Source organism: Protopterus annectens, chromosome 9.part0 (assembly GCF_019279795.1).
Source record: "Protopterus annectens isolate FY-2018-M chromosome 9.part0, PAN1.0, whole genome shotgun sequence".
NCBI lineage: Eukaryota > Metazoa > Chordata > Ceratodontiformes > Protopteridae > Protopterus > Protopterus annectens.
The window spans coordinates 1,410,124,555-1,410,151,937 of record NC_056743.1 but is presented as its reverse complement, the minus strand read 5'-3'; the positions used below and the strand labels follow the sequence as shown (position 1 = coordinate 1,410,151,937).

Here is a 27,383-nt window from a genome sequence, read left to right as displayed (position 1 = left end):
CACACCCCATTGCAGTTCCTCCTTCAACTCTACCCCAGAGCTTGGAGTTGGAGTCTTCGGAATGGTTACTGCTACGGCTGAGGGACAGATACCCCTTCTGTTCCTTCAGCCTCTACTCTTATCTCCTCTTGAGACCTTCCTTAGAGGGATTCGGTGGCGGGCTTCCATGGTCTCCTCCGAGGGGTGAGTGGCATCGGACCCTTGTCGAACCCGCTCTTCCCCTTGGAGCCTCGGCCTTGGTGAGCTCTGCTCCGACATCTGCCTCGGAGACTTCCCTTCGGTGGTCCCTGGAGTTCCTAGCTCTTCGAACGGGTTCTCTCGGACCTTCCTGGGAGGGGAGCATTCGAGGTGATGAAGAGTGTGCTGGCCACGGGTATCAGCCAGCAGTCTGTTCCCTTAGCTCCTCCCTCTATAGTGCCTGTTGACATCTCTGCCACTTCTCTTGCTACAGGACCCAGAGATCCTCCGCCTCAGGTTTCCCCATTGGGAATATCCCCTCTTCCGAGGATTCTCCTGATGTTTCGGGAGATCCTCCTAGGAAGAGGACCTGTAAGAGGAAACATGTAGACTCCCGAGTCTATCACTTCAGATACTGACTTAGATGAGTCAGAGGGATCCCCAAGATCCCGCTCTGAGGATGTCTCCTTCTCAGACATCCTAGAACTCCTTAGATAGAGGGGAAACTGGCCCACCAATAATCCCTCTGAGGATGAGTCAGTATACCTAGAGGCGTTTGGATCTCGGCCCTCCACCTCCTGGGTGTCTCCGCCTTCGACCCCTTATGCAGGTTATTGCCCGAAGGCGTGGGCTGCTCCTGACTCTGTAGAGCCAGTCCCTAGGAGGCCTTCAAAATTTATTACTGCCCGTGTGATAAGCAATTCCTCACTAAGGGTGTCCCGCTGATGCCATGGTGGTGGCTGCTGCCACCAAGAAGGAACTTGCAGATCCTTCCTGCCGTCCATCCTCCTAATAAGGACTCTAGGACCATGGATAGGTACGGTAAGCGGATGTTTTCCTCAGCGACCTTTGCTATGCGTTAAGCTGAATTACCTATGTCACTTCACCAGACTCCAAAGGGATATCCTTAAGGAGCTAGGTGATATTGTACAGGATCCTACAGCTGCAGGGGCTCAGGAAAAATTGCTTCGCAGCTAGGAACCCTTAATTCCATTGCAAACTCCTCCATGCGGCTAATATCATATGCTGCTGATGGAGCGAGTAGGGCCGCAGGTACAGGTGTGGCTCTTAGACGCCAAGCCTGGATGCGGCTATGTGATTTTGCAGATCCCTTTAAGGCGTCCTTCACAAATTCTCCCTTTGATGGGTCAGCTTTGTTTGGCCCTCAAGTGAAGGAAACTTTGACCAGGTGTGAGCAGGACGGCAAGACTCTTTCTGCCGTAGGAGTCCGTTTTTCCACCCCTTCTAGACCTTACCCCAAAGGACAGAAAGGTGGCAAAATGTGGTTCCACAAATCCCAAGGAGTCACGCCGGATTCACGTGGTCAGTTTACCCCTAGAGGCAGAGGGGGTAACAACAACAGACGCCGCTCTAGAGGCAGAGGGTTCCAAAACCAGGGAAACAGAGAGCCTCTCTGACAAGCCCTTTCAGCATCCCTGAGATGTTGCCCGGCTGTCCCTCCTTGGAGGCAGTCGGGGGAAGATTATCACTGTACCCAGAAGCCTGGCACTCCCTCACTCAAGACAGATGGGTACAGTCGATCATATCCAAGGGTTACATAATTCCTTTCGAGGAAAGTCCTTTCTACCCCTCAAATTCCCTTCCAGATGTACCACCCGGTCTAACGGAAATTGCAGAGTTAGAAGTCTCAAAACTACTGCAAAAAAGAGCCATTCAGCCAGTTACAACAGGCCATTCAGAGCCCGGAATCTACTCAAGGTTCTTTTTGGTCCCCAAAAAGACGGGAGACTGGAGACCAATATTGGATCTCAGCAGACTCAACAAGTCTGTGAGGAAGACAAGATTCCGAATGGTCACTCTTCAGTCAATTCTGCCCTTCTTACAGAAGGACAACTGGATGTGCTCAATAGATCTTCAGGGTGCGTACTATCACATCAAAATTCACAGACGCTCCAGGAGATTTCTCTGCTTTCGGCTGGGGTCCAGTCATTTCCAGTTCAGAGCCCTGCCCTTTGGTCTCACTACAGCCCCCAGAGTGTTCACCAAATGCATGGCAGTGGTCACGGCTCACCTGAGACGCCAAGGATTCCAGGTGTTTCCGTATCTCGACGACTGGCTCCTTTCAGCCACCACCAGGCATCAGCTTATTCAAGCCAGGGATTACACAATAAAGCTTTGTACTCTTTTGGGCATCTCGATCAACTTCGAAAAGTCATCCTTATCGCCCTGCCAGTCTATTACTTTCATAGGCTAAACTTAAACACTGTTCGGATGTCAGCTACCCTTACAGATCAAAGAGTTTCAGACATTCAAAGTCATGTCAGGATCATTCTAGCCAACAAGAAAGTACAGGCCAGAATGGTTCTAAAGGTATTAGGCCTCATGGCTGCGGCCATTACTCTTCTTCACCTGGCTCGCTTCTACATGCGCCTTCTTCAGTGGATGCTGTTCACACAGTGGTCGTACCAACAACTTCCAATGCGTCACCAGATTCTGGTGACACAGACTTGCAAAGATCATCTTGCTTGGTGGATCACATCTCCCCAGGTTCACCAAGGCAGACACTTTGTACCCCCATCCCGGTAGCCACTGTCACCACGGATGCCTCCCTGATCGGGTGGGGGTCATTATCAGGGCAGGATGGTTCATGGGACGTGGCAGCCGTTCGAGTACCACCTGCACATAAATGTCCTGGAGATGAGAGCAGTGCTTTTAACGTTGCAAGCCCTCAACGACTTTCTTCCCGTAGGGACAATTGCAGTCCACACAGACAACATGTCTGTAGTTTGGTATATCAACAAACAGGGCGGAACCAAGTCCTACCCCTTGTGTCGAGAAGCGCTCAGACTATGGCAATGGGCAATCTCCTCTCATCGGTTTCTGGTAGCAACGCATATCCCTGGGAAAACCAACATTGTAGCGGACAGATTGAGCAGAGCTATTCTTATGCCTCACGAGTGGTCTCTCAAGCAATCTATAGCGGAAGAGATTTTTCTGGAGTGGGGTCGTCCATGTTGCGATCTTTTTGCTACTCCCCAAAACAGCAAATGCCCAGACTTCTTCTCTCTCTTCCCTCTTCCAGGCCATCCCCCCAGAGACGCTCTGACCCAGGATTGGCCCCAGGGACTTCTTTATGCCTTTCCTCCATTTCCTCTGATCCCTCAAGTTATCCAGAAAGCAACCGTTTGGAGAGCCAAATTGATTCTCATTGCTCCTTACTGGCCTCGACAAGTTTGGTTCCCGTTCCTCCATCGTCACCTTTTGGTGCAGCCGTGGCATCTGGACCCAGTGCCAGATCTACTGATTCACCAATCCGGTCAGCTGCACCGGTCTATCCCTTCTCTCAACCTCACAGCATGGTTGCTCCACTTCCTTCCTTAGCCAGGCTTCCTTTGATCTCTAACCCTGTTAGAGACATCATAGTAGCTTCTTTAAAATCCTCTACCAGGAGGATTTATGCGAGCAAATGGAAACGTTTCTCTTATTGGGCTAATGCCAAGAATATTGATCCTTTCACTGCCCCTGTTCAGGCAGTCCTGGACTTCTTAGCAGAGATTTTTCATGCAGGCTCCTCTTCTTCCACAGTCAGAGTTCAATTGGCTGCTATCTCGAACTTTCATGTCGGGATTGCAGATCACAATATTATGTCCCATAGGCTTTGTAGGGCCTTCTTGAAAGGAATTTTCCTGCTAAAGCCTCCAATCAGGAATCCTCCTCCTCAATGGGATCTAAATTTAGTGCTGACATCCTTGATTCTTCACCGGTTCGAGCCAGCTGTTTCTTGCTCCCTAAAATTTCTTTCTTGGAAAACTTTATTCCTAGTAGCTATTACATCGGCCAGGAGGGTGTCTGAACTTCATGCTCTATCGGTTCGACCCCCCTATTTGGTTTGCACAAAGACAGAGTATCATTGAGAACTAATCCGACCTTTTGCCTAAGGTCGCCTCAAAGACCAATTTGAATCAATCCATTGATCTCCCTGTATTTTTCCCAAACTATTCAGACAGAGCCGAACAAAAACTACATTATCTTGATGTCCATCGCCAACTCAGATATTATTTGGACAGAACTAAAATTTAGGAAATCTGATCAACTTTTTGTTTCCTATGCGGATAACAAGAAAGGCCTTCCTGTCTCTAAAGTGACCTTGTCTAGATGGCTTTCTTCGGTCATCTCTGAAATTTATCTGCTCAGGGGAAAACAGCTGTGCTCAAAACCTAAAGCACATTCAACTAGGAGCTTAGCTACTTCTACAGCCTTTCAAGCTAGACTTCCTTTAGACACTATTTGTGCAGCGGCCACTTGGGCCACTCCTCATACTTTTGTTTCCCATTACAAATTGGACTTGGCCTCCAGGGATAGAGCCAGTTTTGGCTCTACAGTCCTCAAGAGTCTGTTCCATTGAGCCACCCAGGATAGAGGTGCTAGGGACGGTCCCATCAAGCAAGAATGAAGGCGAGATTGACAACTTAACATTAAGTTATGTACCTACCATAACGCGTTCCATGTTAGTTGTCTTCTCGCCTTCTTTCTTGCGACCCTCCCTCCTTCCCCCGAGCCTGGACAGACCTTGTTTCTCTAAGGAGTTATTATGCTGAAGACCATTCAGTCCTGGTCTTTCTTACATCCTGTAGGCTTTCTTTCTTCCTTTGGGAAGTGTTTTATGCTTGGTGCTACTGCCCTTTGTCATCAAACGAGATCTGGGTACTTACTGCCTTGCATCATGGGATATGGGGCTGCCTCGAGCTGGTAAAAGTGACTCTCGAGCTTAGCAAGTGCCGAGTCGGAGCCGAGGATCGGCTCCGAACCCATCAAGCAAGAAAGAAGGCGAGAGAAGACAACTAACATGGAACGTTATGGTAGGTACATAACTTCTTATTTTACTTTATTAGTTGTCTTTGGAAGGACTGCCATCGATGGGTCTAGAGTGCCTTCCTCCATCCCCATGCAGATCAGTAGTTTATCTGCCAGTTTCAGCAGCTGTTGACATTTTTGTGTAAAGTTGAGCAGCTGTGTGTTCTTATATTGCTTGTTTAATAATCTAGTGTCAAATATGCAATTTTTTTCTTGATTTGTGGGTAGGTGTTTGCCAATATCAAGGATGTAGTAAATTTGGGTAGCTTTGAGGACACATTCACTTGTTTAGCTACTCCTTTACTCCATGATGCTTATTGGTGCACCGATATACCCAGATTGTGGGATTTAAAAAAAGTACCCAGTTATGATTGGTGGAAAAGAATTATTCTGCCTGGGACCCTTCTGGGAGGGGAATGATGCTGTTGTAGAGTAGCAAACAGTGAGGACATATTTGGTTTAATTTTTCCACAGAGAAGGGACAGTATTTGCTAACCGAACGTTCTCCAAGTAGCTTGACAAGTGCATCATATTTCATAATTAAATGGTGAACCACTGGAAATGCTGTAACCAAAGGCTACTTCACTTAAAATATTACTGTTTATAGTGCTTGCTTTAAAAAATGTCTCCATTGCAGACATTTGTGCCTCAGTGTAGTGGTCATTGCTACATACCTTCACATCATTCCAGCAGTTGGCCTTCCTTTAGTGCTTTAGGACTGCCTTCTAAGCCTTCGTCTCATGGTTGTCTTCTGGGTTCCAGCTGCTGCTTCCCTTGAGGTTTTACTGTTTAGAGTTTTCACGATTTGTAAACCCTCGTAAGAGGGTTTCCACAGTCAGATGTAATACATACTTTTTTACCTCATCACCCAATCTTTGACCAACTTTCTTCACTAATGGATTCTAATTACTTTCCTGTCATCCCACTTTGCTTTTCCTGCTGCTGCTATTAGATTTCTTTGTAGTGAGCAGGTTTGTATTTTTATGCATCTTTGCAACAAGGTAGGTGCAAGACGTTCTTCATTTAAATCATTGTACTGGTCTTGACTGCTGGGACTTCATCTGCAGAAGACCTAGACTTGCAGTCTGATTTCCAGAGCTCAGCACCTTTCACTTTTTCAGGCATGTTAAGTTTCTTACCTAGGGTCTATGAAAACTGAAAGCTATAAGGTCTCAGAAAGACTATAAGATGTACAGAGTAAAGAAAACCCTAATTTGTGTTAATAGGGGAGAAAGGAGAAATAGGGCTTCCCAAATCCTACTCAGACCTGAGCACACCCAAGGCTCTGTAGGGCAGGGGCAGCAAAGAATAGGCTGGAGATAGGGTACTCCACCCCAGCTTAGGTTGCCCCACGGTATAAAAGGGGTGGTTAGGGGGGAAATAATACTACATTAGTGATCAGCTAAAAAATCTGTTGATATCCTTCTCTTCCCATGTTGCAGTATTCATACTGTGGGATTTCCAACCCCCAGGCGACCCGATGGCTCCTATACAGAAGCTTAAGCCTGGCTGCCGTAGGTGCGTGGGCCGTAAACCATGCAGTATAAATGTGACGTCAGCACACACAGACCTCAGAGCTTTTCAGCCGCAGATGACGATAACTTCGACTGCTTCACTCCTACATCCGAAGACTTCTAAAAGATAAGTACCCTGTTTGGAGTTTGTCTTTTTCATACTTACTTAAGCTTTATCTTGGTTGCTGTAGTTGTTTTCATTACCCGATGTCAGAGAAAAAGAGTAAATGTAGTTGCAGGTGCCAGATTCCGCACAAAGACTTCCACGACCGCTGTGTCTTTTGCTTAGGTAAAGAGCACGACCATAAGGCCTGCTCTATTTGCCAGTCCTTCTTACCCAAGACCTTATGCAGCCGTCTGGCTGGGTTAAATATGTTTCTAGAAAACCAAAGGCTTAAACGCCTAACGCTTAGGATGGATCCTGAGTTGGCCGCCCAAGCCGAACAACCTCGAAAGAAGGCCAAGGTTTGCAGGCCTTCTCCAAGTGCCGCTCCACCTTCGGATGTTCCGCCGACTACCGTTCTAGGGGCCGAGGGACACCTGATTACTCCGACGGTTCTGATGGGTCCTCTGGAAGAGGCTGCGCCAGTAGCCATGGAAAGCACGCACATCAGCGGAGTTGATTCAGACGTTGGTCATAACCAACGTCGAGGGGGAGCCATCACTTGATCGGCCAACCGAGACTTCTCCTACTCCAGTGCAGGCCTCTGTTTCCCTACCTACCCGGACTCACACTCCTACTAAAAGGAAACAGAAAGCAAAATACTTGAGCCCGATGCCTCAAGCAGCCCTAAACTGGGAATTCTTCACTTCTTCTTTAATGCAGGCCTTTATGGCACTTAGGCCTACAGGCCCTGCTCCCACTAGCATCCCTGTGCTGAGTCCTAGGCCGGCCTCTGCCTCCTCCCTGCCTTTAACCTCTACTCAGCAAGCATTTACTCATGAAGACCCAGACCAGTCTTACTCCTCCTCTGAGGAATCTGTCTCCTATGTCTCTCAGATTGCCTCTCCCATAGACTATTACTCACCTGAAGAGGACTCTATTGAAGGGGACTCCCCACCTGAGGACTTATCATTTGGAGAGACTATTTCAAAAATGAGAGAGTACTTCAAGTGGAATACTTCTTTAGTCTCTGAAACCCAGAAGAGATACTATGAGCTTCTACACTTTGACTCCCCCTCACCCTCAGCCATCCCTCCAGTACTCCCAGCTTTCTTGGATGCCTTCACTTCTGTTTCCAAGAACCCAGACTCCCATCCTCCTTCCCCTAAAAGGCCAGATATGTTTTACAAAGTCCCAGATGACTACAAGTTCCTAATAAAACCACCCTTGGCCGACCCAGCAGTTATTGCAGTATCCCCAGACAGACAGTCTAGGCAGTTGCCTTCTGCTTCCCTACTGCCATCCGATAAAGACAGCAAAACCATGGACAGAATGGGAAAAAAGGTATACACCACCTCTACCCTAGCTTTCAGGGCTATAAACTACCAAACACACATGGTGTAAGTATGCCCTAAACCTGGTTTCTCAGGCCACCACCCCTGACTGTCCAGCCAAATCTGACATTTCCTCAAAATTGTCCCTGGCCATGCAAATAGCCAGACACTCTATATGCTGCAGCTGTGATGCAGCTGCCAGATCTGCTGCCACTGCATCAGCCTTGCGCAGATACTCTTGGCTCAGATTACAACCTCTGCCAGATGATTTTAAAGCCAAGATCATGGATGTTCCTCTGGATAACAACCTTCTGTTTGGCAAAAATGCTGCAGAACTTTTTAAAAACTTGCAAGAAAATGGCAAGGAACTGCAGGACAGTAAGTACTTTCTGGCGTCCCCAATGCCCAGATACTACAGGAACTACCCAGCCAAAACATCCTTTGTCATAAGGGCCCCTTCCACCTCTCGCCCTTCTACTGCCAGACCACGAAGGGAACCTCAGAGACAACCTTGACCCAGACCCCCCCTCAACCACAACCCCCAGCAAACAGCCCTTTCCAGATAGAGGGGGACCCTCCTCTGTATGACTGCCTTGCCCAAGTGCCCCTGTTTGCCCGCCTTACCCAATGCCTCCCTTTCTGGCCAATGCCTCCCTTTCTGGAAAACCATCACTGCAAATCTGTGGGCTCTTTCCATCATCCAAAAAGGACACTTTCTTTCCTGGAAAGAAAAACCTACACAGGTAAGGATTCCTTTCCCTCCCAAAAGTCAACTCCCTCTACTTCCTCCCATCCTGCAGGAATTAGTCTCCCAAGGAACCATAGAACCAGTTCCTTCAGGACAGGTGGGACTAGGCTTCTGCTCCCGCCTTTTCTTAGTCCCAAAAAAGGATGGCCCCTGGAGACCTATCGTGGACCTCTCATACCTAAACCTTTTCCTACAGGTCCCCTCCTTCAAGATGCTCTCCCTTCAAACCTTTTTACCCCTCATCCTATCTCAAGCCTTCATGGTCACTCTAGACCTAAAGGATGCATAACTGCACATCCCAGTCAGACCCTCCCACAGGAGGTTCCTACACTTCTCTGGGCCGCCTTCTTCATTTCAATTTACTGTATTGCCTTTTGGCTTGTCTATGGCACCCAAAGTTTTTACCAAGTGCTTAGTTTCGCCCATTGCAGAACCAAGGGAATACAAATCTACCCTTACTTGGGCGACATTCTCATTTTGGCAGACTCAGAGTCCACCCTTGTGGCAAATCTCTAATTCACCATGTACCTACTAAAGAACCTGGGTTTCACCCTCAACCTCCAAAAATCCTCTCTCCTCCCATAACAGGACAAGATTTTCCTTGGGTGCAGAATCAGAACAGATCTAATGAGATCCTTCTTATCACCAGACTAGGTACAATTCCTCTCCTCCCATTTTTTTAGTCTATTGATAGAATCACACCTAACTGCAAGACAGTTTCTAGAAACTATAGGTCTCATGGTTGCCACCATCCTCTTGCTCCCACTAGCAAGGATGCACATGTGGAAATTCCAGTGGTACTTAAAGAATGTTTGGTCACAGGGCCAACAACCTGTAGACAAACTCACCCCCTTCTGCCCTGTCCAAAATTAGAGCTGAAGTGGTGGATTCAGCAGGTTTCCAACAACCAAGGAATTCCTCTGCAGCTCCCTCCCACTTCCCAGTCAATGCACACAGATGCAGCAGACCTAAAATGGGGAGCAACCCTGCAGGGCTACAGGGTACAACAGTGCTGGTCCCCTGGCCTACAAAAACAGCTCATCAGTGTCAGGGAAATGACTGCTGTCCTACTAGCTCTAAAAGTCTTCCTTCCCATGCTGCAACCAGGGATACTCCACATTGTGACAGACAACACTACTGTCATGTGGTACCTAAACAAACTAGGAAGGACAAAGGCATACCAGTTATGTCAGATAACTCTGCAAGTCTGGGAAATAGAAGCAAAACACAACCTCTTCCTGAAAGATTCATACATCCCCTCTCAGAAAAACAAGCAAGTGGACTTGCTCAGCAGAACCACCTCTGTGCAACACGAATGGATGTTGCACAGGGATACCTTCCTACACATAGTCCACCAGTGGGGCACACTACACTTGGATCAGTTTGCCTCCCCCCAGAACAGACAACTGAACAGATTATGCAGCAGGACTCTCTCACCATTACCTTGGAGAGTGGATGCCTTCAGTTTTTCATGGCAAGGAGTGAACCTATACGCCTTCCCTCTAATTCAAAGATTCCTGAAATTCAAGAAGGAACAACAAAAATCTTGCTGGTGACTCCTTATTGGCCAAGGAAACACTGGATGTTCTTCGTGTTTCACTGTTGCAGTCATCACACTTGGGTTATCTGCCTGCAGGTAGCTGTCAGTCGGCCCGAATACCAGAGACTTACTGTTTCTGCATCGGATGCTGTTGCTCCAGAACTGATGTCAGGTCATCAGGGGTATAAAAACAGGCAGCCGATGCCATTACATCAGTTTTCTTGCTGAGGAGCCCAAAGTAGAAGCAGTTCGCAAGTGCCAGTCGTCCTCAAACTGAGTTTTCGTTTACTAATTTAATCATCCTGAAGTCTTCTAAAGCTAAGTACCCCATTGGGGAACCTTTTTTCTTGCTCTAACCGATGTCAGAAAAAGTTAATAATTGTCTTGCCTATGGAAAGCAAATACCACACCGAGATTTTCATTCTTACTGCATCACCTGTCTAGGTCCAGACCACATCTTACCTCGCTGTCTGTTTTGTGCCTTGTTCAATGCCCAAACCATTCGTCATCAGGGCCTTATTGTCGCTAAATACTTTCATTCTCGATCTCTGTATTCCGAAATGGCTTCGGTAAGCCATCCGACTACCGATATTCCAAAAAAAGTAAGGATAAAGACAGAGACAGACACACAGGTTCAAAGCTGCCGACGATGCTTCTGATAAGCTAGTCACCATTTCGCCGGTACTCAGTGAGGTGCTTTTGGCGCAGCCCCTGATGCCTGCTTCAGTGGATTTGCAGGCCTCTACTGGGACCCATTCGGAGTCCAGTATGCCGCAAGACTTTTCTTCAACTATGGAACTGGAGGATGTCTCTACCTTGGATGGGTCCGGAGCCACTGAGCAGGCATTGGCTTCTGAGGAAGTTCTTCATACTACCGATGTTCGACACAAACCGACTACTTCAGTTCTGTCTAAAACTACCGAATTTCTAAGGCCAAGAGTGTGCACTACGCATAGAAAACCGACGACCAGAGTGCATGCACCTGCTCCTTTGCCAAAAAATAAAATGCTTAGAATGGCAGAAGACCTTATTATGCTGATTGGGGGAAGTCAGCCTTCCCCTTCTAAGAGAAAAAGGGACCAGTCCCCAGCAGCTTCAACAGACCAAGAGTCCCGACGACTCTGAGGTTTCTGATTATGAAGGTAGGATCTATGCATTATCTGTTCTCTGCACTTCCCTTTGGCTTATCCACTGCTCCCAGAGTATTCACAAAATGCCTGGCTCCAACCATTGCTTACTGCAGACAGAGAAATATTCAAATTTACCCATACTTGGACGATTGCCTGATTCAGACAGACAGGAAATGCTGTTGCAGCACCTGACATTTGTAAAAAAAAAGCCTACTAACCTCCCTGGGATACACCATCAACGAAAATAAATCAAAACTAGTCCTCAGTCAAAAGATTGTATTCCTGGGAGCAAGCTTGGACACAGCATCCCAGATGGCCTTCCTCACTCCAGAAAAACAAGCGTATCTGACAGGCTATTTTACTCAAATGGCCACCAGAATGCAGCTATCCGCAAGGAAAATCCTGCAGGTCTTAGGGTTCATGGCCTCATGCATCCTACTAATTCCATATGCCAGACTGCATATGATGAAACTTCAGTGGTACTTAAAAATTCTTTGGTGCCAACATTCTCAGGACCTGGAAACTGTCATTCCCATAATACCCTGTCTAAGGACAGAGTTTCTTTGGTGGGCAGCAGCATGCAACCACAACAAGGGACTGCCCTTTACCCAACCCCACGCCGCCCAACCCTTAACCACAGATGCATCAGACTATGCCTGGGGGGCACACATGGACGGCAAGTGCATTCAGGGCCACTGCAGCCCAAGTCAAATGCATCTGCACATCAACCAGAAAGAGATGCTAGCTGTGCGGCATGCTCTGACAGCTTTCAGATCCCTGCTCTCACCAGGACACCTGCTAATAAAAACAGACAACACCACAGTTATGTGGTACATCAACAAGCAGGGTGAAACCCACTCTTACCCACTCTGCAGGCTAGCCAAGGCCCTGTGGAACACAGCCTTGGACATGCAGGTACATCTGCAAGCTCAATTCCTGCCAGGCAAACAGAACTCACTGGCAGATGATTTAAGCAGAAATCTCCTAGACCCACACGAGTGCAACTAGAGCCACCCACCTTCAACCTTCTGATTAAGAAATCGGAGACACCAGAGTTAGATCTCTTTGCCTCCCACTGCAATCACCAGCTCAGAAGATTCTGCACCAGGACACCTCACAGCAGGGCCTGGAAAGTGGATGCCCTATCCTTCCAGTGGGTAAATCTCTCAATTTATGCCTTTCCCCCTCTGCCCCTCCTGTCAAGAGTATTGCTTAAGATAAGACAGGACAGACCAAGGACAATTCTAATTGCCCTGGACTGGCCATGCCAACACTGGTACCCACTCCTGTGAAGTCTGTCACCGGTGCCACCCTAGCACCTACACCAGAGCCCAACCCTGCTCTCTTAGCAGGGGGGATAGAGCTTGCATCCGCAGCTGCAAACCCTAAATCTTGCATCCGCAGCTGCAAACCCTAAATCTTGCAGCCTGGCTTATTCCTTGAATTCTCCCCCAGTAACCAGCCTAAGCAAGCAGGTGCTGGACGTCATCTTTGAAGCCAGAAGACCCAGTACAAGGAAATCCTATGCTGATAAGTGGAAAAGGTACTGCTCCTGGATTCACTCTAAAGGAGAGGACACAACTCTGCCCTCCCTGCTTCTAATCCTGGATTACTTAGCAGATCTACTCCACAGTGGCCTGTCCTTCTCCTCCATTAAGATCCATGCCTCTGCCATTTCGGCTCATTACAACAATGAGCCACCTCTCTTCTCTCACCCTCTTATCAAACAGTTCCTGAGAGGGGCAAACAACTTAAGGCTGCCAAGGAGAGCACCCACCCCTGCTTGGGATCTTAACGTTTTACTGGAAAAGCTCACGCTACCCCCTTTTGAGCGTGCAGCGTAAGCAGAGTTAAAATTCCTGTCTTGGAAAACAGCCTTGCTTCTGGCCATCACTTCAGCTAGAAGAGTGCCTGAGCTACAAGCACTTATGGCTGTGGAACCCTTCATTCTTTTCCATGCTGGCAAGGTCTCCCTCAGGGCTAACCCTTTCTTTATGCCTAAAGTGGTGTCCAGTGTGGCTCTCAACCAATCTATCCATTTGCCTGCCTTCTTCCCTAATCCTCAAAATAAAGGGAAAAGGATCCTGCACTCCTTGGACATGCACAGACAGCTCAGATTCTACCTTGATAGGACTAAGCCCTTCAGAAAATGTGACCAGTTACTAGTCAGAATTGCAACAGGGGCAGAGGGCAAGGCCATTTCAAAGCAAACAGTTTCCAAATGGATAGCACATTACATTCATTTCTGCTACAAGCACCATGGGAAACCAACCCCTCAGGGAGTCAGAACACATTCCACTAGGGCAACTTCTACCTCTACAGCATTCCTCAGGGGCGTCCCTACCAGGGACATCCTGGAAGTTGTTACCTGGAGTTCTGTACACACCTTCACCGAGCATTACCACCTGCCTATCTTTTCCAAATCCAGGGCAGGTTTTGCAACAGCAGTCCTGCAAGACATTCTAGCCAGCCCTACGTCTTCTTGACTGCCTCCACCCTTCTTCAGCTTTGGGAATCTACCCAAGTGTGATTACTGCAACAGTGAAACATGAAGAACATAGTACAGTTGTGTACACTTACCATAAATTTAGATGTTCGAGTGTATTCACTGTTGCAGTCTTGGTTTCCCTCCCTCCAGCCCCCTGGTTTTCTCTCTCTTTCTCTCTAAACACTCTATGTCTTTACCCCCCCTTTTTCAGGGGTATTGGTATTTACTTTTTACTGGTGGTGTTTTTCCCCACCATAACTTAGCTCCCTCTTGGGGGACTCCTGACATTTGGGGCAAGAAAAACTGATGTAATGGCATTGGCTACCTGTTTTTATACCCCTGGAGCGACAGCATCCGACGCAGAAATACTCAGTGTCTGGTATTTGGGCCAACTGAGGGCTACCTGCAGGCAGATAACCCAAGTGTGATGACTGCAACAGTGAATACACTCGAACATCTGCATTTATGGTAAGTGTACACAACTGTATTTCCCCCTTCTGTTTTCACAAGCCAGGGGCATTCACCACAAGTTACCCCACAAGGTGGACTGACTAACTCAGCAACAGGGATCCCTCCTGCACCCACAACTGTCTTTAGTGCAGCTAACTCTGTGGGTGATCAGCTTTTGATCCCATTTAGACAACACTACTCAGAAGACGTGCTATCAGTCCTTAGGGAGGCCAGGAAACCAACTGCTTGAAAAAAATTACTTGTCTAAATGGCAGAGATTCTCGAAATGGTGTTCTCTGAGAAACAAGGATCCATTTCTGGCAGAACCTACCCTGGTCCTGAACTATACCTGCAGACTCATTAAGGAGGGACTAGCTTACTCTTCTGTCAAAGTCCATCTTTATACCATTTCTGCATACTTGCCTTCACAGCCGCCTCTTCTTTCCAGACTGAAAGTAAAACTTTTCCTGAGAAGGTTCTTGCACATCAGACCACCAAGAAAGCCCATCCCTCCTCCCTGGGACCTCACCTTTGTGCTGGAAAAGCTTTCACTACCCCCTTTTGAGCCAGCCAGTGCAGCATCTCTTCAAATGTAAACATGGAAAACCAGACTATTAGTGGCCATTGCCTCTGCTAGAAGAGTGTCTGAATTACAGGCCCTGATGGCTTGTCCTCCTTACACCACCTTCCACAATGACAGGGTTACCCTATGCACTAAACCCTCCTTTATACCCAAAGTAGTTAATTAACTATCCTTAAACCAGTCTATTCACCTACCCACCTTCTTCCCTTCCCCTACTAACTCCACGTGGAGGATTCTCCATTCCCTAAATGTACATAGGCAACTAAGATTCTGCTTGGACAAAACCAAGTCTTTCAGAAAATGTGACCAACTGTTCATTTCCTTCCATCCCAGGGCCTTGGGTAAGGCAGTCTCCAAACAAGCTGTCACCTCCTGGATCAGAAAGCCCATCCTTTTTTGCTACTCTCATCATCACAAACCATTGCCTCAAGGAGTGTGAGTGCATTCTACCAGAGGCATGGCTACATCAAAGGCCTTCATGAAAGGACTAGACACAGCTTCCGTCATGGAGGCAGCCTTGTGGTCCACAGTCCATACCTTCACTATGCACTATAAGCTGGACCAGGTCTCTAAAGCCAGGGCAGGATTTGCCAGGGCAATCTTGCAAGGATTCCTAGAATCCTCCACCTCTGCCACCTCCCAACCTTCCTCCTAGCTGTGGTACGCTCCCACAGTATGAATACTGCAGCATGGGAATAGAAGAACATAGAATAGTTGTGTAAAATATTACCATAACCATAGATGTCCTTCTTTTCCATGTTGCAGTATTCCTTCTCACCCTCCATCCCCTTGATATCCTCTGTCTTCTCTAGTGTAGCCCCTCACTGCAGGCCACTCTCTACAGCCCTGCAGGGACATTTGCTTCTGCTTCTCCTTGGCCTTTTAGTCTCTTCTTTGGGCTTCATGTTATGAGGTCTGTGCGTGCCGACGTCACATTTATACTCCATGGTTTATGGCCCTACGTGTAACGTCCCACATACCTACGGCAGCCAGGCTTAAGCTTTTGTATAGGAGCCGACGTCAGATTGCCTGGGGGCTGGAAATCCAACAATATGAATATTGCAACATAGAAGAGAAGGACATCTATGGTTATAGTAAGATTTTACACAACTATTCTTTATGGTGAGTTCCTATATAATTGTAATATGTCTTTCATTTAGATGACTGTTGCAGTGCTCTTGACTAATGGCCAGAGTGTGTGGATTGTAGCATATCCTGCAGTATGGCTGAAGCAAAACCAGCTCTTGTCCTGGAAGAAGTGTCCTGCTTACAGTACTTTGAGAAAGTGTGGAAAGATGACCAAGTAGCTGTTTCTAAAATAGCCTAAATAGTGAAATCCCTAAGGAAGGCAGCAATTGCAGCTGTACCGCCAGTACTATAAGCTGTCATAGAGCCTTCAATTTTTTTTCCCTGTGAGGAATAAAGGAGTATAATGCAGTGAGCTGGCTGTTTAGAGGTAGTTTGTTTCAACACCACCTTTCCTTCGTTCCCTGCAGTAAAAAAGATAAACAGCTGTTAAAACTAGTACTATATTTGGTTGTGTTTAAGTAATATCTCTGTTATTTCTGGGCATCCATACCTGCAATAGTGATCTACTCAAACATCTGCTGTTATGGTAACTTTTTACATACATAAATGTATCGTCTTGCAGCATGTGACATTATGGCACATGCCAGGAGATAGTTCACCACTACACTTGGAAGTTTTGCTGAATTTTGAGTGGAAGAAGAATAAACCCAAGTCATAGATCCATCTAGGAAGGTGCCATCATTCATCAAATGATATGTTAAGAACAAATCTGTTGCTTTTCTGTTTTGTATTAGGACTGAGGGGGAATTTTGGGTATGAGTAAGATCTAGGCTCAGTAGAGAGTAAATTTTTCTCCATCCGCATGTTTACATGACTATTAGATGGTTTACAGATAGATATCCTTCCATATCACTTTTGCAGTGTTCATTACACTAGAGATCTCCTGCCTAGGGCAGCCTGACATCCGGCCAGCAGGCCAAAGCCTTGGGTTGTATTTGATATGTTGTATGTCATGCATATGCTCTCCAGTCATGGCATAGGGCATAAAGGTGACGTACGGCTATACCTGCCAAAGAACGTCTTTGTTGCCAGTCTGAATGCTCCTTCGTCTGCTGGTCACCAGGCTGCTTTAAGTAAGTGCCCCATTGATAGTTTGCTTTTTATCATTACCTTTTCTTTTGGTTGTAAGTTTACATCTCATCTAGAAAGGGAAAATGCTTGTGTGGGAGACAGATTCTCCATAAGGACCATCAAGAGCAGTGTTTGTTTTGCTTAGGTGCTTCTCACGACTGTACGTCATGTTCTGTTTGTCAGGCGTTTGTTCCTAAAACTTTTCTTAGTCGTCTCTCCTCTTTATCTATCTACCTGGAAAACCAATGCCTTAAATTGTAGGTACAGGCTACAGTGGCAGAATCATCCCAGCCCAAGGGTCAGCCATGTGCTAGAAGGCTAAAAAAGTTAGGTCAGCGTGTACTGCTGTACCTCCTCCCCTGGATGTGTCTCGAGGCTGGTGAAAGTCAGGAGGATTGCCTGGTTTGTCTATCAGATTCCTCTGCCTTGACTGTTTTGGAGACCAGAAGGGATCCGGCTTCTCTCACATCCTTGGAGGCTCTACAGACATCCATTTTGAATGTTCAGGGAGAACAGTGGCTAATTATATTGGAGGGACTGAGGGATGTTACACAGATTCTTGTTAGAGAGGAGATTTTCCCTATGATGATTGAGTTCGGTAGGCGTCCAAACATCCTAAGATGTTTAGGGCAAATATCCCTTTAAAGAAGAAGCAGAAGATGAAGTACATTTTCCTTTTTCCTAAGGATACTCAGCGTGAATGGCAAGATTTTCCACAGGGGTTATTTAATGTTCTCATGGCTTTGAAGTCCCCTCAGCGAGTCACTGTTCCTGTCCCTCCTTGGTCCTCTCCTCCTCTTAGGCCCAGGGAGCAGGATTCTTCTAATGAGGACTTAGACTCCGATGAAGAGTCTTTGGCCTATTCTTCCCAGATTCCCTCTCCATTGGATTATGGTTCTGAGAAGGAGGGCTTTATTAGTTCAGATTCTCCTTTTGGATGACATTTCCTTTGGGGATACTATCTCTCGTATGATGGAATTTTTTTTAAGTGGGACTGCACTCAGGTTTCTGTTCAGAAGAGGTACTATAAACTCCTCCAAATGGAGTCTCCTAAGCCCTCTGCTGTTCCTCCTGTTCTTGCTGCTTTGTTGGACACATTTTCAGCAGATTCTCAGACCCCTGATTCCCAGACCCCTGCTCCTAAAAAAAAAGCTGATAGGTTATTTAAGGCATCCGACGATTGTAAGTTTCTTTTACAAGGGTAACTCTGTTGACCCCTCTGTTATATTTGTTTCTTCTGACAAGCCTTACAAGCTTCTACCTTCCACTAAAATGCTTCCTTCTGACAAGGACAGTAGAACCATGGAAAGATTGGGACAAATGTTATACACTGATCCTGCTTTGGCCTTTAGGGCTGTTAATTACCAGACCCATATTTTAGCTTTTCAAGTTATTTTGGACCTTCCAGATTTTAATGGGGAGGCTTCGACCTTCTCTTTGTTGGGGTCCTCTTCTCAAGTAGCTCGCTATTCAGTTAAATGTAGTTATGACGCAGTTGATGCCACTTCTAGGGCTGCTGCCTTAGGTTCTTTGTTAAGGTGTTATTCCAGGCATTGCCTTCAACCTCTGCCTGATCGTATTAAGTTCAAGCTGGTGGAAGCCTCTCAACAATAAAAATTTCTTTGGTTTGCAGTTGCTGAGCCTTTCTTCAGGAAAAGGGTAAGGCTATGCAGGAATTAAAACATTTTTGTTCCCACCATTCCCAAATTTCAAAGGAATTATCCTACCAGGTCTGCCTTTGTATGCTGACAGTCTTGCCCTCCTCCCAAGGATTAAAAAGGTAACAGAAGGACTCCTCCTCCTAAATCTGCTCAGACTCCTACAGCTCAGAAGCCTCCTTTTCCAGACAAGCCAGGTTCTGACTATCTTCTGCCCTCTCTCCTCGGCCAAGTCCCTGTAATGCTTCGTCTTCCTTTGTCCCTTTGTTAAGGCTCACTCAAGATTTTTTTTTCCATCATTAATCTGTGGTATTACATGGTTTGAAAATCCTTTCCTCCTTTTTTCTGGGCATTCCTCAACCTCCTCAGGAACAGCTGCCCTTTTTCCTGGAGGTTCTTCAAAGCCTTTTTTCTCAGGGCACCATCCAGGCAGTTTCTACTCCTCAAAAGGGGAAGGGGTTTTATTCCAGAATGTGTCTGGTTCCCAGAAATGAAGGCACCTGGAGACCCATTCTGGATCTTTCTCATCTCAGTACTTTTTTAAATGTCTTCTCCTTTTAAATGCTGTCCATTCAAACCTTGTTTCCTCTCCTTCTACCTCAGGCTTTCCTAGTCTCTCTGGATCTCAAGAATGCCTGTCTCCATATTCCTATTTATCCCATTTTCAGGAAATGTTTACATTTCTCTGTTTCTTCCTTGCATTTTCAGTTCTTTTATTTGCCCTTTGTTCTCTCTACTGCCCCAGGGTCTTTTCTGTGATTGGTTTTTGCAGGATGAGGGGAATACAGATCTTTCCTTATCTGGACAATCTGCTCATTCAGGCTTCTTCTTCAGCGACCTTGTTTCAGCAGTTGCTATTTGCCTGTTGCAGAGCCTGGCATTCACAGTGAATTTCCAAAACTCCTTCCTCACTTCTTCTCAGGATGATGTTTTTCTCAGATGCAGGCTCCAGACCATTCCTATGCTAGCATCCCTGCCTCCTCCCAAGGCTTTAACTCTGGTCTCCATTACAGCCAGGGAGCTTCTAAGGAGTTTGGGGTTCATGGCCTCCACCATTCCTATGCTTCCTCTAGCCACGATTCATATGGTGAAGCTACGGTGGGTCCTGAAGTCAGTCTGGCTTCAACATTCTCATCCTTTAGACTTTCCAATTCCCATTCTTCCATGCCTAAAGATAGAGCATCAATGGTGGATTCATCAACTGTCTCTCAATCCAGGGCTTGCTTTTCATCCTCCAGTCCCCTGTCAGGAACTATTTTTTGATGCCTTGGACTTGAGATAGGGAGTTTCTTTCGGCCCTCTGAAGGCACAGGGCCTTTGGTCCCTTCTTCAGAAGAAGGAACATATCAACATCAAAGAGATAAAAGCTCTCCTCCTGGCCCTTCAGGCTTTCCATTCTCTGTTCATTCCAGGGCCCCTCAGAATCTTTACAGACAATACCGCAGCAATGTGGTACATTAACAAGCGGGGGGGGGGTTACGGTCCTATCTTCTGTGTAGACTAGCTCTTCAGGTGTGGGATCTGGCTATCCAGTATCAGGTGACACTTCAGGCTGTTTATGTTCCTTCAGATCAGAACATTGTGGCAGACTGTCTGAGCAGGCCCATAACAGACAGTCACAAGTGGATGCTTCACAGAGATGTGTTTATGGGCATTGTCCACCAGTAGGGTATTCCTCAGGTAGATCTTTTTGTCCCCCTCTGAACAGACAACTTAATATCTTTTGCACCAGAGTCCCATGTCTTCTGGCTTGGAAGGTGGGCACCCTAACTTTTTCTTGGAAGGGAATGTTTGTTTATGCCTTCCCTCCCCTTTCTGTGATACTGAGGGCCCCGTTTCATCCAGATAGAACAAGATTCTCCCAAAATCTTGTTGGTGACTTCCTTTTGGCCCTAACAGCATTGGTGGACGTACTCGCACAAGACAAGTGTGTTGTCATCCATCCCCACTTCTCCACTCTTCAACTGACACTGTGGCCAATAGGGTTTTGCTCCCTTTTAGACATTTTTTTTCTGAGGACATACTTCGGGTTCTGCAGGAGGCCAGGAGACCCACTTTCAGGAAATCTTATTTGTCCAAGTTGAAGAGATTTTCTGTTTGGTGTCTTGCTTGTAACCTGGATCCATTTTCTGTGGATGTTCCTTTGGTTCTGTCTTATTTTTGTGAATTGCTGCATGCTAGGTTGGCATACTGTTCAGTTAAAGCACACCTTTCAGCTATTTCTGCTTGTCTGCCTTTAACTCCCCCTTTTGGCTTCAAGATTTGAGGTCAAACAGTTCCTTAAAGCATCCTTCATATTTGGCCTCCTGGGACCTTAATTTTCTTGTTAAAAATTGGCTCAGGCTCCTTTTGAGCCTGCAGCTTCAGCTTTCTTACAGCATTGTTCTTGGAAGACTGTATGTCTGAGCTTCAGGCCTTTATCACTGTTCCTCCTTTTTAGTTTTTCGTAGGGACAGGGTGTCTTTTTGTACTAATCCTTCTTTTATGCTTAAGGTGGTTAATGAGTTGTCTCTTTTTAAACACCTTTATTGAATTATCACTTGTGACATAGGAAAATTTACATTTATATAAAAGCAATCACCTATATTAACAAGTTCACATTTAAATGAGTTGTCTGTTAATCAGTCTGTTCATTTGCCACTTTTTTCACTTCACTGCAGTCCGCTAGTGAGAAGGTTCTTCACACCTTGGACTTGCATAGACAACTCAGGTATTATTTATATAAAACTAAAGTTATTCATAAATCTGGGCAACTTTTTCTTTTCATCCTGGATCTTTAGGTTTAACTGTTACTAAGCAAACTATTTCTTCCTGAATCTCTAAAGCCATTTCCTTTTGTTATTCTTTTGATGGAAAGAGCCTCTCTTCTGTTACGACTCATTCTACCAAGGCTGTGGCTTCTTCTGGTGCTTTTTTCAAAGGACTAGATGCACACTCCATCCTTGAGGCAGCTACTTGGACTTCTCTGCATTTTACCAAACATTATAAGTTGGATATGGTTTCCATGGCTAGAGCTGGATTTGCAAGGGCTCTCCTGCATGGCTTTCTTGAGGGCTGTGCCGGAACTTCCTCTTCCCAAGTCTTGAACTTTTGTACTCCCCCTAGTGTAATGAATACTGCAACAGTGATGTGGAAGGTCATAGTACAGTTGTGTATGTGTAAAATCTTACCATAACAGTAGATGTCCTTCCTTTCACTGTTGCAGTATTCACTCCCTCCCTCCTCCCCCTTTTTACTTTTTCCTTCTGGATGCACATGTTATTTTTATACTCCTAGGACTTTTGTTCTTCCTGGGACTTATCAGTTCTGAGAAAGGTGCATCTGTATGTCACCTTTATGCCCTGTACAGTGAGCAGGAAGCGTACGTGTTATGTACAACATCCCTATTAACAACCACATGTTTTGGTATGCTGTCCGGACATTGGGCTGCTCTTGGCAGAGGAGCCCTAATGTATTGAATACTGCAACAGTGAAGGGAAGGATATCTACTGTTATGGTAAGATTTTACACAACTCTACTTTTCCCAGCAGGTTACCATATTCATTTCTGCTGGGAACATAAAGTTTCTGCTGTTTTTCCCTTCCATTGTACATGCTGCTTGATTTGACATGCTCTTTTCAGATGTGGTTCTTTCATAACATGCATTTACGAAAGTAATACAACATGGCAGGGCATGCATAACTCATATTTTCCCCATGATGGGTATCACTGCATCAAACTGCAGCTCAGCACCACCACGGGTAAAAATAAGCATTGTCTTTGCTCATAATGCACCATGGGGTATTGATATTAGATAATGTCTTTTTTTTTTTAACTGTGTGGAACAATCTGTTTCATTCATTTACATGTTCTTACTTCCAATAGTAAGATATGACATTTCTATGTGCTAACACACTTGATAGGAGTTGCCTGGACCTTTGACTGAAATAAAAAAAAAAAGTCATAAATCTGAAAAAATACTGGAAATTGAATAGATGAAGCATTTTTTTCTGAATGCCACACATTCATTATAGTTAAGTTAATTTGTAATAGTAGCACTGTATGTAGTCTTTCTTTGGGAGGAGGGGAGGGACTACTTACAGTCTTTAGTTGTACTATTACCTGATACACTGCCATGTTATATTTAAAAGATGGTTAAGTGCAGTGGAAATTTTTTGTAAGGGTGCTCCCCCAATGCAACCCTGATGTTGGGGTACTATCCCTATATCAGTAATTGCAGATATGCTACCTCCAAGTTACCACCAATTTGGTGAAAAGGAAAAATGTTCCCTTTTTCTGCAAGTTGGTGTTATGAGACAGTATATTTACAGATTGGGTGTGCAGTGACCACAGCCACCCTGCCGAAGTAGTGTATAGTTTACATATTTTGACTAGCTACCTCCACAGTGTTTCCCTTGCAGTAATGCATTATTCAGAAGTTATTCTGCACTATGCCTGACTGGTAAGATCAAGTAGACCTCACTGTAGGCACAGTTAAGACAAGGGTTTCTGCCCAGGAAGTACTTGACTGTGAAGAGCTGAACACAGCATGATAAATGCTGTTGGCTTGAACAAGTAAGGGCAGTGTATAATAAGGGTCTTGTTCCTTTCCCATCTATCTGCAGGCATGCAGTTTAAAAGCAAAAGTGTAGTGATATTTTACATACCCACAAGCTAGTGTCCTTGGCAGTACATTCACAGTAGAAGAAGGTGTTTTAATTTGTGCCACTGTAAGAATGGCAGCAGAAGTAAAGGTAAATAGCTGTTTTAAAGGCATAAGTTTGACATTTTGTTATTAAAACATTCTGCAGATATGTACTCTTTATTTGTTGAAGTGTAGACTAATTAAAACACACTTTTGTGGTACAAATTATATGCTGAGGTAAAGTCTAAGTGTAAAAACAAATGACAATTTTTGCATTTAGATGTAGTATTAAGCAGAAGGTGTGGTGTCCATTAGTGTTTAGTAGCCATATATGTCTCTGTTTTACTAGGGCTGATAAACTTGGTGTGGGTTGAGTCTGGATTTTATTTCCCTCCCAGAGTGTTCTGCAAATGTATTCTACAAAATGTGAAATTAGACTAAGATTTTTACCCGTAAAAAATGGTTCACAGTGTTTAATTAGAAACACTGTTTTTGACTCTTCACTTTTGTAGAATGTCTGACTAATATTTCTTATACATTTCAGGCCACAGTTGTTAAGACAACACCTGTACGAACCATTCCAGTGCAGACATCAGCGGCCTTGTCGGGAGTGAGTAGTGGGAAGCCTACAACTATTCATCAGCTACTTACTAATAGAGGGTTAGCAAAATTGGCTTCTAGCATCCCTAATCTGGCACAGATTTCAAACCAGGCAGCAGGTAAGGTAACAACATCTGTGCTAGTCTTTAGACTAGTAAATAAACCTATTAGAAGTGGTGCTTCCAAAAGATGACCTGTATTTGTCTGTTATTGACTACCAATTTGCATTCCATGGTTTTATTTTCATCTTTAAACAAGTAAAGCAGTTCATATGGTGGAGCCATAAAGTTGTGCTTTTTTGGTTATCTGGTTTTGTTAAACATATGCCAGTGTCATTTTCATGCTTGCAGACAGGCAGATAAATCAAGAAAGCCAAAGGTACTCTGCCCCCCTGTGTGTGTGTGTGTGTGTCAGAATGTTGCAAAGATACTTCGGTTGCGAATTCGTCCTTTGTCGACATTCATGGAATGCAGTTCAGTACTGCACATCATGTGACGTAAAGGTTTTGCAGGTAGGCAAGCCCCCTCCCCACAGACTATATATTCCTACTCCAAGATTGCACTACAGCAGTGGGGAAAAGGGTATATTTCACAGTCCACACTGTACCATGATCTCTAGTAGTAAGGTTGACCACATATGTGCGAATGCACAATGTATTCACTACAAGGAATACTCGCAGTCTTGAAGGTCGGCAATACGGGTTGCTGCAAAATGAATTTTGACATTCTCTTTGAAGCCGAACCTTCATTCTATATTTTGATAGTAAACTATATATATATATATATATATATATATATATATATATATATGTGTGTGTGTGTGTGTGTGTGTGTGTATGTGTGTGCATGGAAATTCAACCCGGGGATCACGTCAATCACCCTGCTAGACAGGGGTCCAGGGAAGTAAATATTGTGGGAAGAAATATCCAGGGGAATTGTTATGGCTAGGCTTGTATAGGCCCTAGGGTCGATAGCCAAGTGCCAACCTAGAACCCATGTATGTATATATATATATATATATATATATATATATATACACACACACACATATATATGTGTGTGTGTGTGTATATATATATATATATATATATATATATATATATATATATATACATATATACATATATATATATATATACATATATATATATATATATATACATATACATATATATATATATACATACATATATATATATATATATATATATATATATATATATATATATACATATATATATATATATATATATATACATATATATATATATACATGCAGTGGATATAAAAACTGAACACACCCCTGTTAAAATGCCAGGTTTTGTGATATAAAAAAATGAGACCACAATAATTCATTTCAAAACTTTTCCCACTTTTAATGTGACCTATAACCTGCACAATTCAATTGAAAAGCAAGCAAATCTGTTAGGGGAAAAAATATAAAAAATAAAAAATGTCCAATACGCTGGTTGCATAAGTGTGGACACCCTTAAACTAATACTTTGTTGAAGCACCTTTTGATTTAATTATGGCATTCAGTCTTCTTGGGTAGGGGCCTGTCGGCATGGCACATTTTGATTTGGCAATATTTGCCCACTCTTCTTTGCAAAAGTGCTCCAAATCTGTTAGATTGTGAAGGCATCTCTTGTGCACAGCCTTCTTCAGGTCACACCACAGATTTTCTGTTGGATTTATGTCTGGGCTCTGGCTGGGCCATTCCAAAACTTGAATTTTCTTCTGATGAAGCCATTCTTTTGTTGATGTGGATGTATGCCTGCGGTCATTGTCATGTTGAAAGGTGAAATTCCTCTTCATCTTCAGCTTTCTAGCAGATGCCTGAAGGTTTTGGGCCAAAAGTGACTGGCATTTGGAACTGTTCATAATTCCCTCCACCTTGAACTAAAGGCCCAGTTCCAGCTGAAGAAAAGCAACCCCAAAGCATGATACTGCCGCCACCACGCTTCACTGTGGGGATGGTTTTCTTTTAGTGATGTTTTTGCGCCAAACTTACCTGTTGGAATTGTGGCCAAAAAGTTCAATCTTGGTCTCATCAGACCATTAACACATTTTCCCACATGCTTTTGGGAGACTTGATGTATTGTTTTGCAAATTTTAGTCAGGACTGGATGTTTTTCTGTGTAAGAAAAGGCTTCCATCTTGCAACCCTACCCCCATAGTCCAGACATATGGAGAATACTGGAGATTGTTGTCACATGTAGTACACAACCAGTACTTGCCAGAAACTCCTACAGCTCCTTCAATGTTGCTGTAGGTCTCCTGGCAGCATCCCTGACCAGTTTTCATCTTGTCCTTTCATCAGTTTTGGAGGGATGTCCAGTTCTTTGGAGGGTCACTGTTGTCACATATTTTCTCCACTTTTTGATGACAGTCTTCACTGTGTTCCATGGTATATCCACTGCTGTGGAAAATTTTTTCTACCCTTCTCCTGACTGATACCTTTCAACAGTGAGATCCCTTTGATGGTTTGCAAGCTGTCTGCAGACTATGGCTTTTGCAGTAGCAAGAAACTGAGTAAATGCCAGGAAAATCCTACTAGGACAGCTGAACTTTATCTGAGGTTAATCAGAGTCTCTGTAATTGATGGCAGGTGTGTACCCAAGAAGACTGCATGCTGTAATTAAATCAAAAGGTGCTCCAACAAATTATTAGTTTAAGGGTGTGCACACTTATGCGACCAGCTTATTGTACATTTTTTTTATTTTTCATATTTTCCCCCTAACATATTTGTTTTTCATTGAATTGTATAGGTTACAGGTCACATTAAAGGTGGAAAAAGTTTTGAAATGATTTATTGTGGTCTCATTTTTTTATATCACAAAAACCTGGCATTTTAACAGGAGTGTGTACACTTTTTATATCCACTGTATATGTGTGTGTGTGTGTGTGTGTGTGTGTGTGTGTGTATATATATATATATATATATATATATATATATATATATATGTGTGTGTGTGTGTGTGTGGGGGGGGGGGTCTAGGACATTTCACTGAATGTCAAATTAGTGTGCACTTTTTTTGAAAGCTCAATTCACTGAAACACATTTCACTGAAAGTTATATATGGCCTTTTCCCCACTGTAGTGCGACCCTGGAGTTAGTGTATATATAGTAAGGGGGGTGTGGGGGGCACCGCCTCCCACATATTTTAAATATTTCGAACTATATACATAGATACTTGCAATTCCAATGTAATACTCTTTTCCATACATAATATATCCTTAAAATACATGGGGGGCTACGCCCCCACACCCCCCGATGTGGGGGGTGGTGCCCCCCTTACTATATATACTAACTATAGGGTCGCACTACAGTGTGGAAAAGGCCATATATAACTTTCAGTGAATTGTGCTTTCAGTGATTTGTGTTCAGTCATTTGAGTTTCTGTGACATGTGCATTCAGTGAAATGTCCTAGGCCCATATATATATATTTGTGTGTATAT

General features: G+C 44.7%; 1 protein-coding gene across 4 annotated transcripts in view; it reads left to right on the top strand.

Moving 5' to 3' along the window:
• KANSL3 (KAT8 regulatory NSL complex subunit 3) overlaps window positions 1-27,383 on the top strand; it is a 2,067,031-nt gene that overhangs the window by 1,822,348 nt on the left and 217,300 nt on the right. For all 4 annotated transcript variants that reach the window (XM_044084373.1, XM_044084371.1, XM_044084372.1 and 1 more), the window contains exon 19: window positions 23,869-24,043. In XM_044084373.1, coding sequence (XP_043940308.1) covers window positions 23,869-24,043 — 175 coding nt within the window. The remainder of the gene's footprint in view (window positions 1-23,868; window positions 24,044-27,383) is intronic.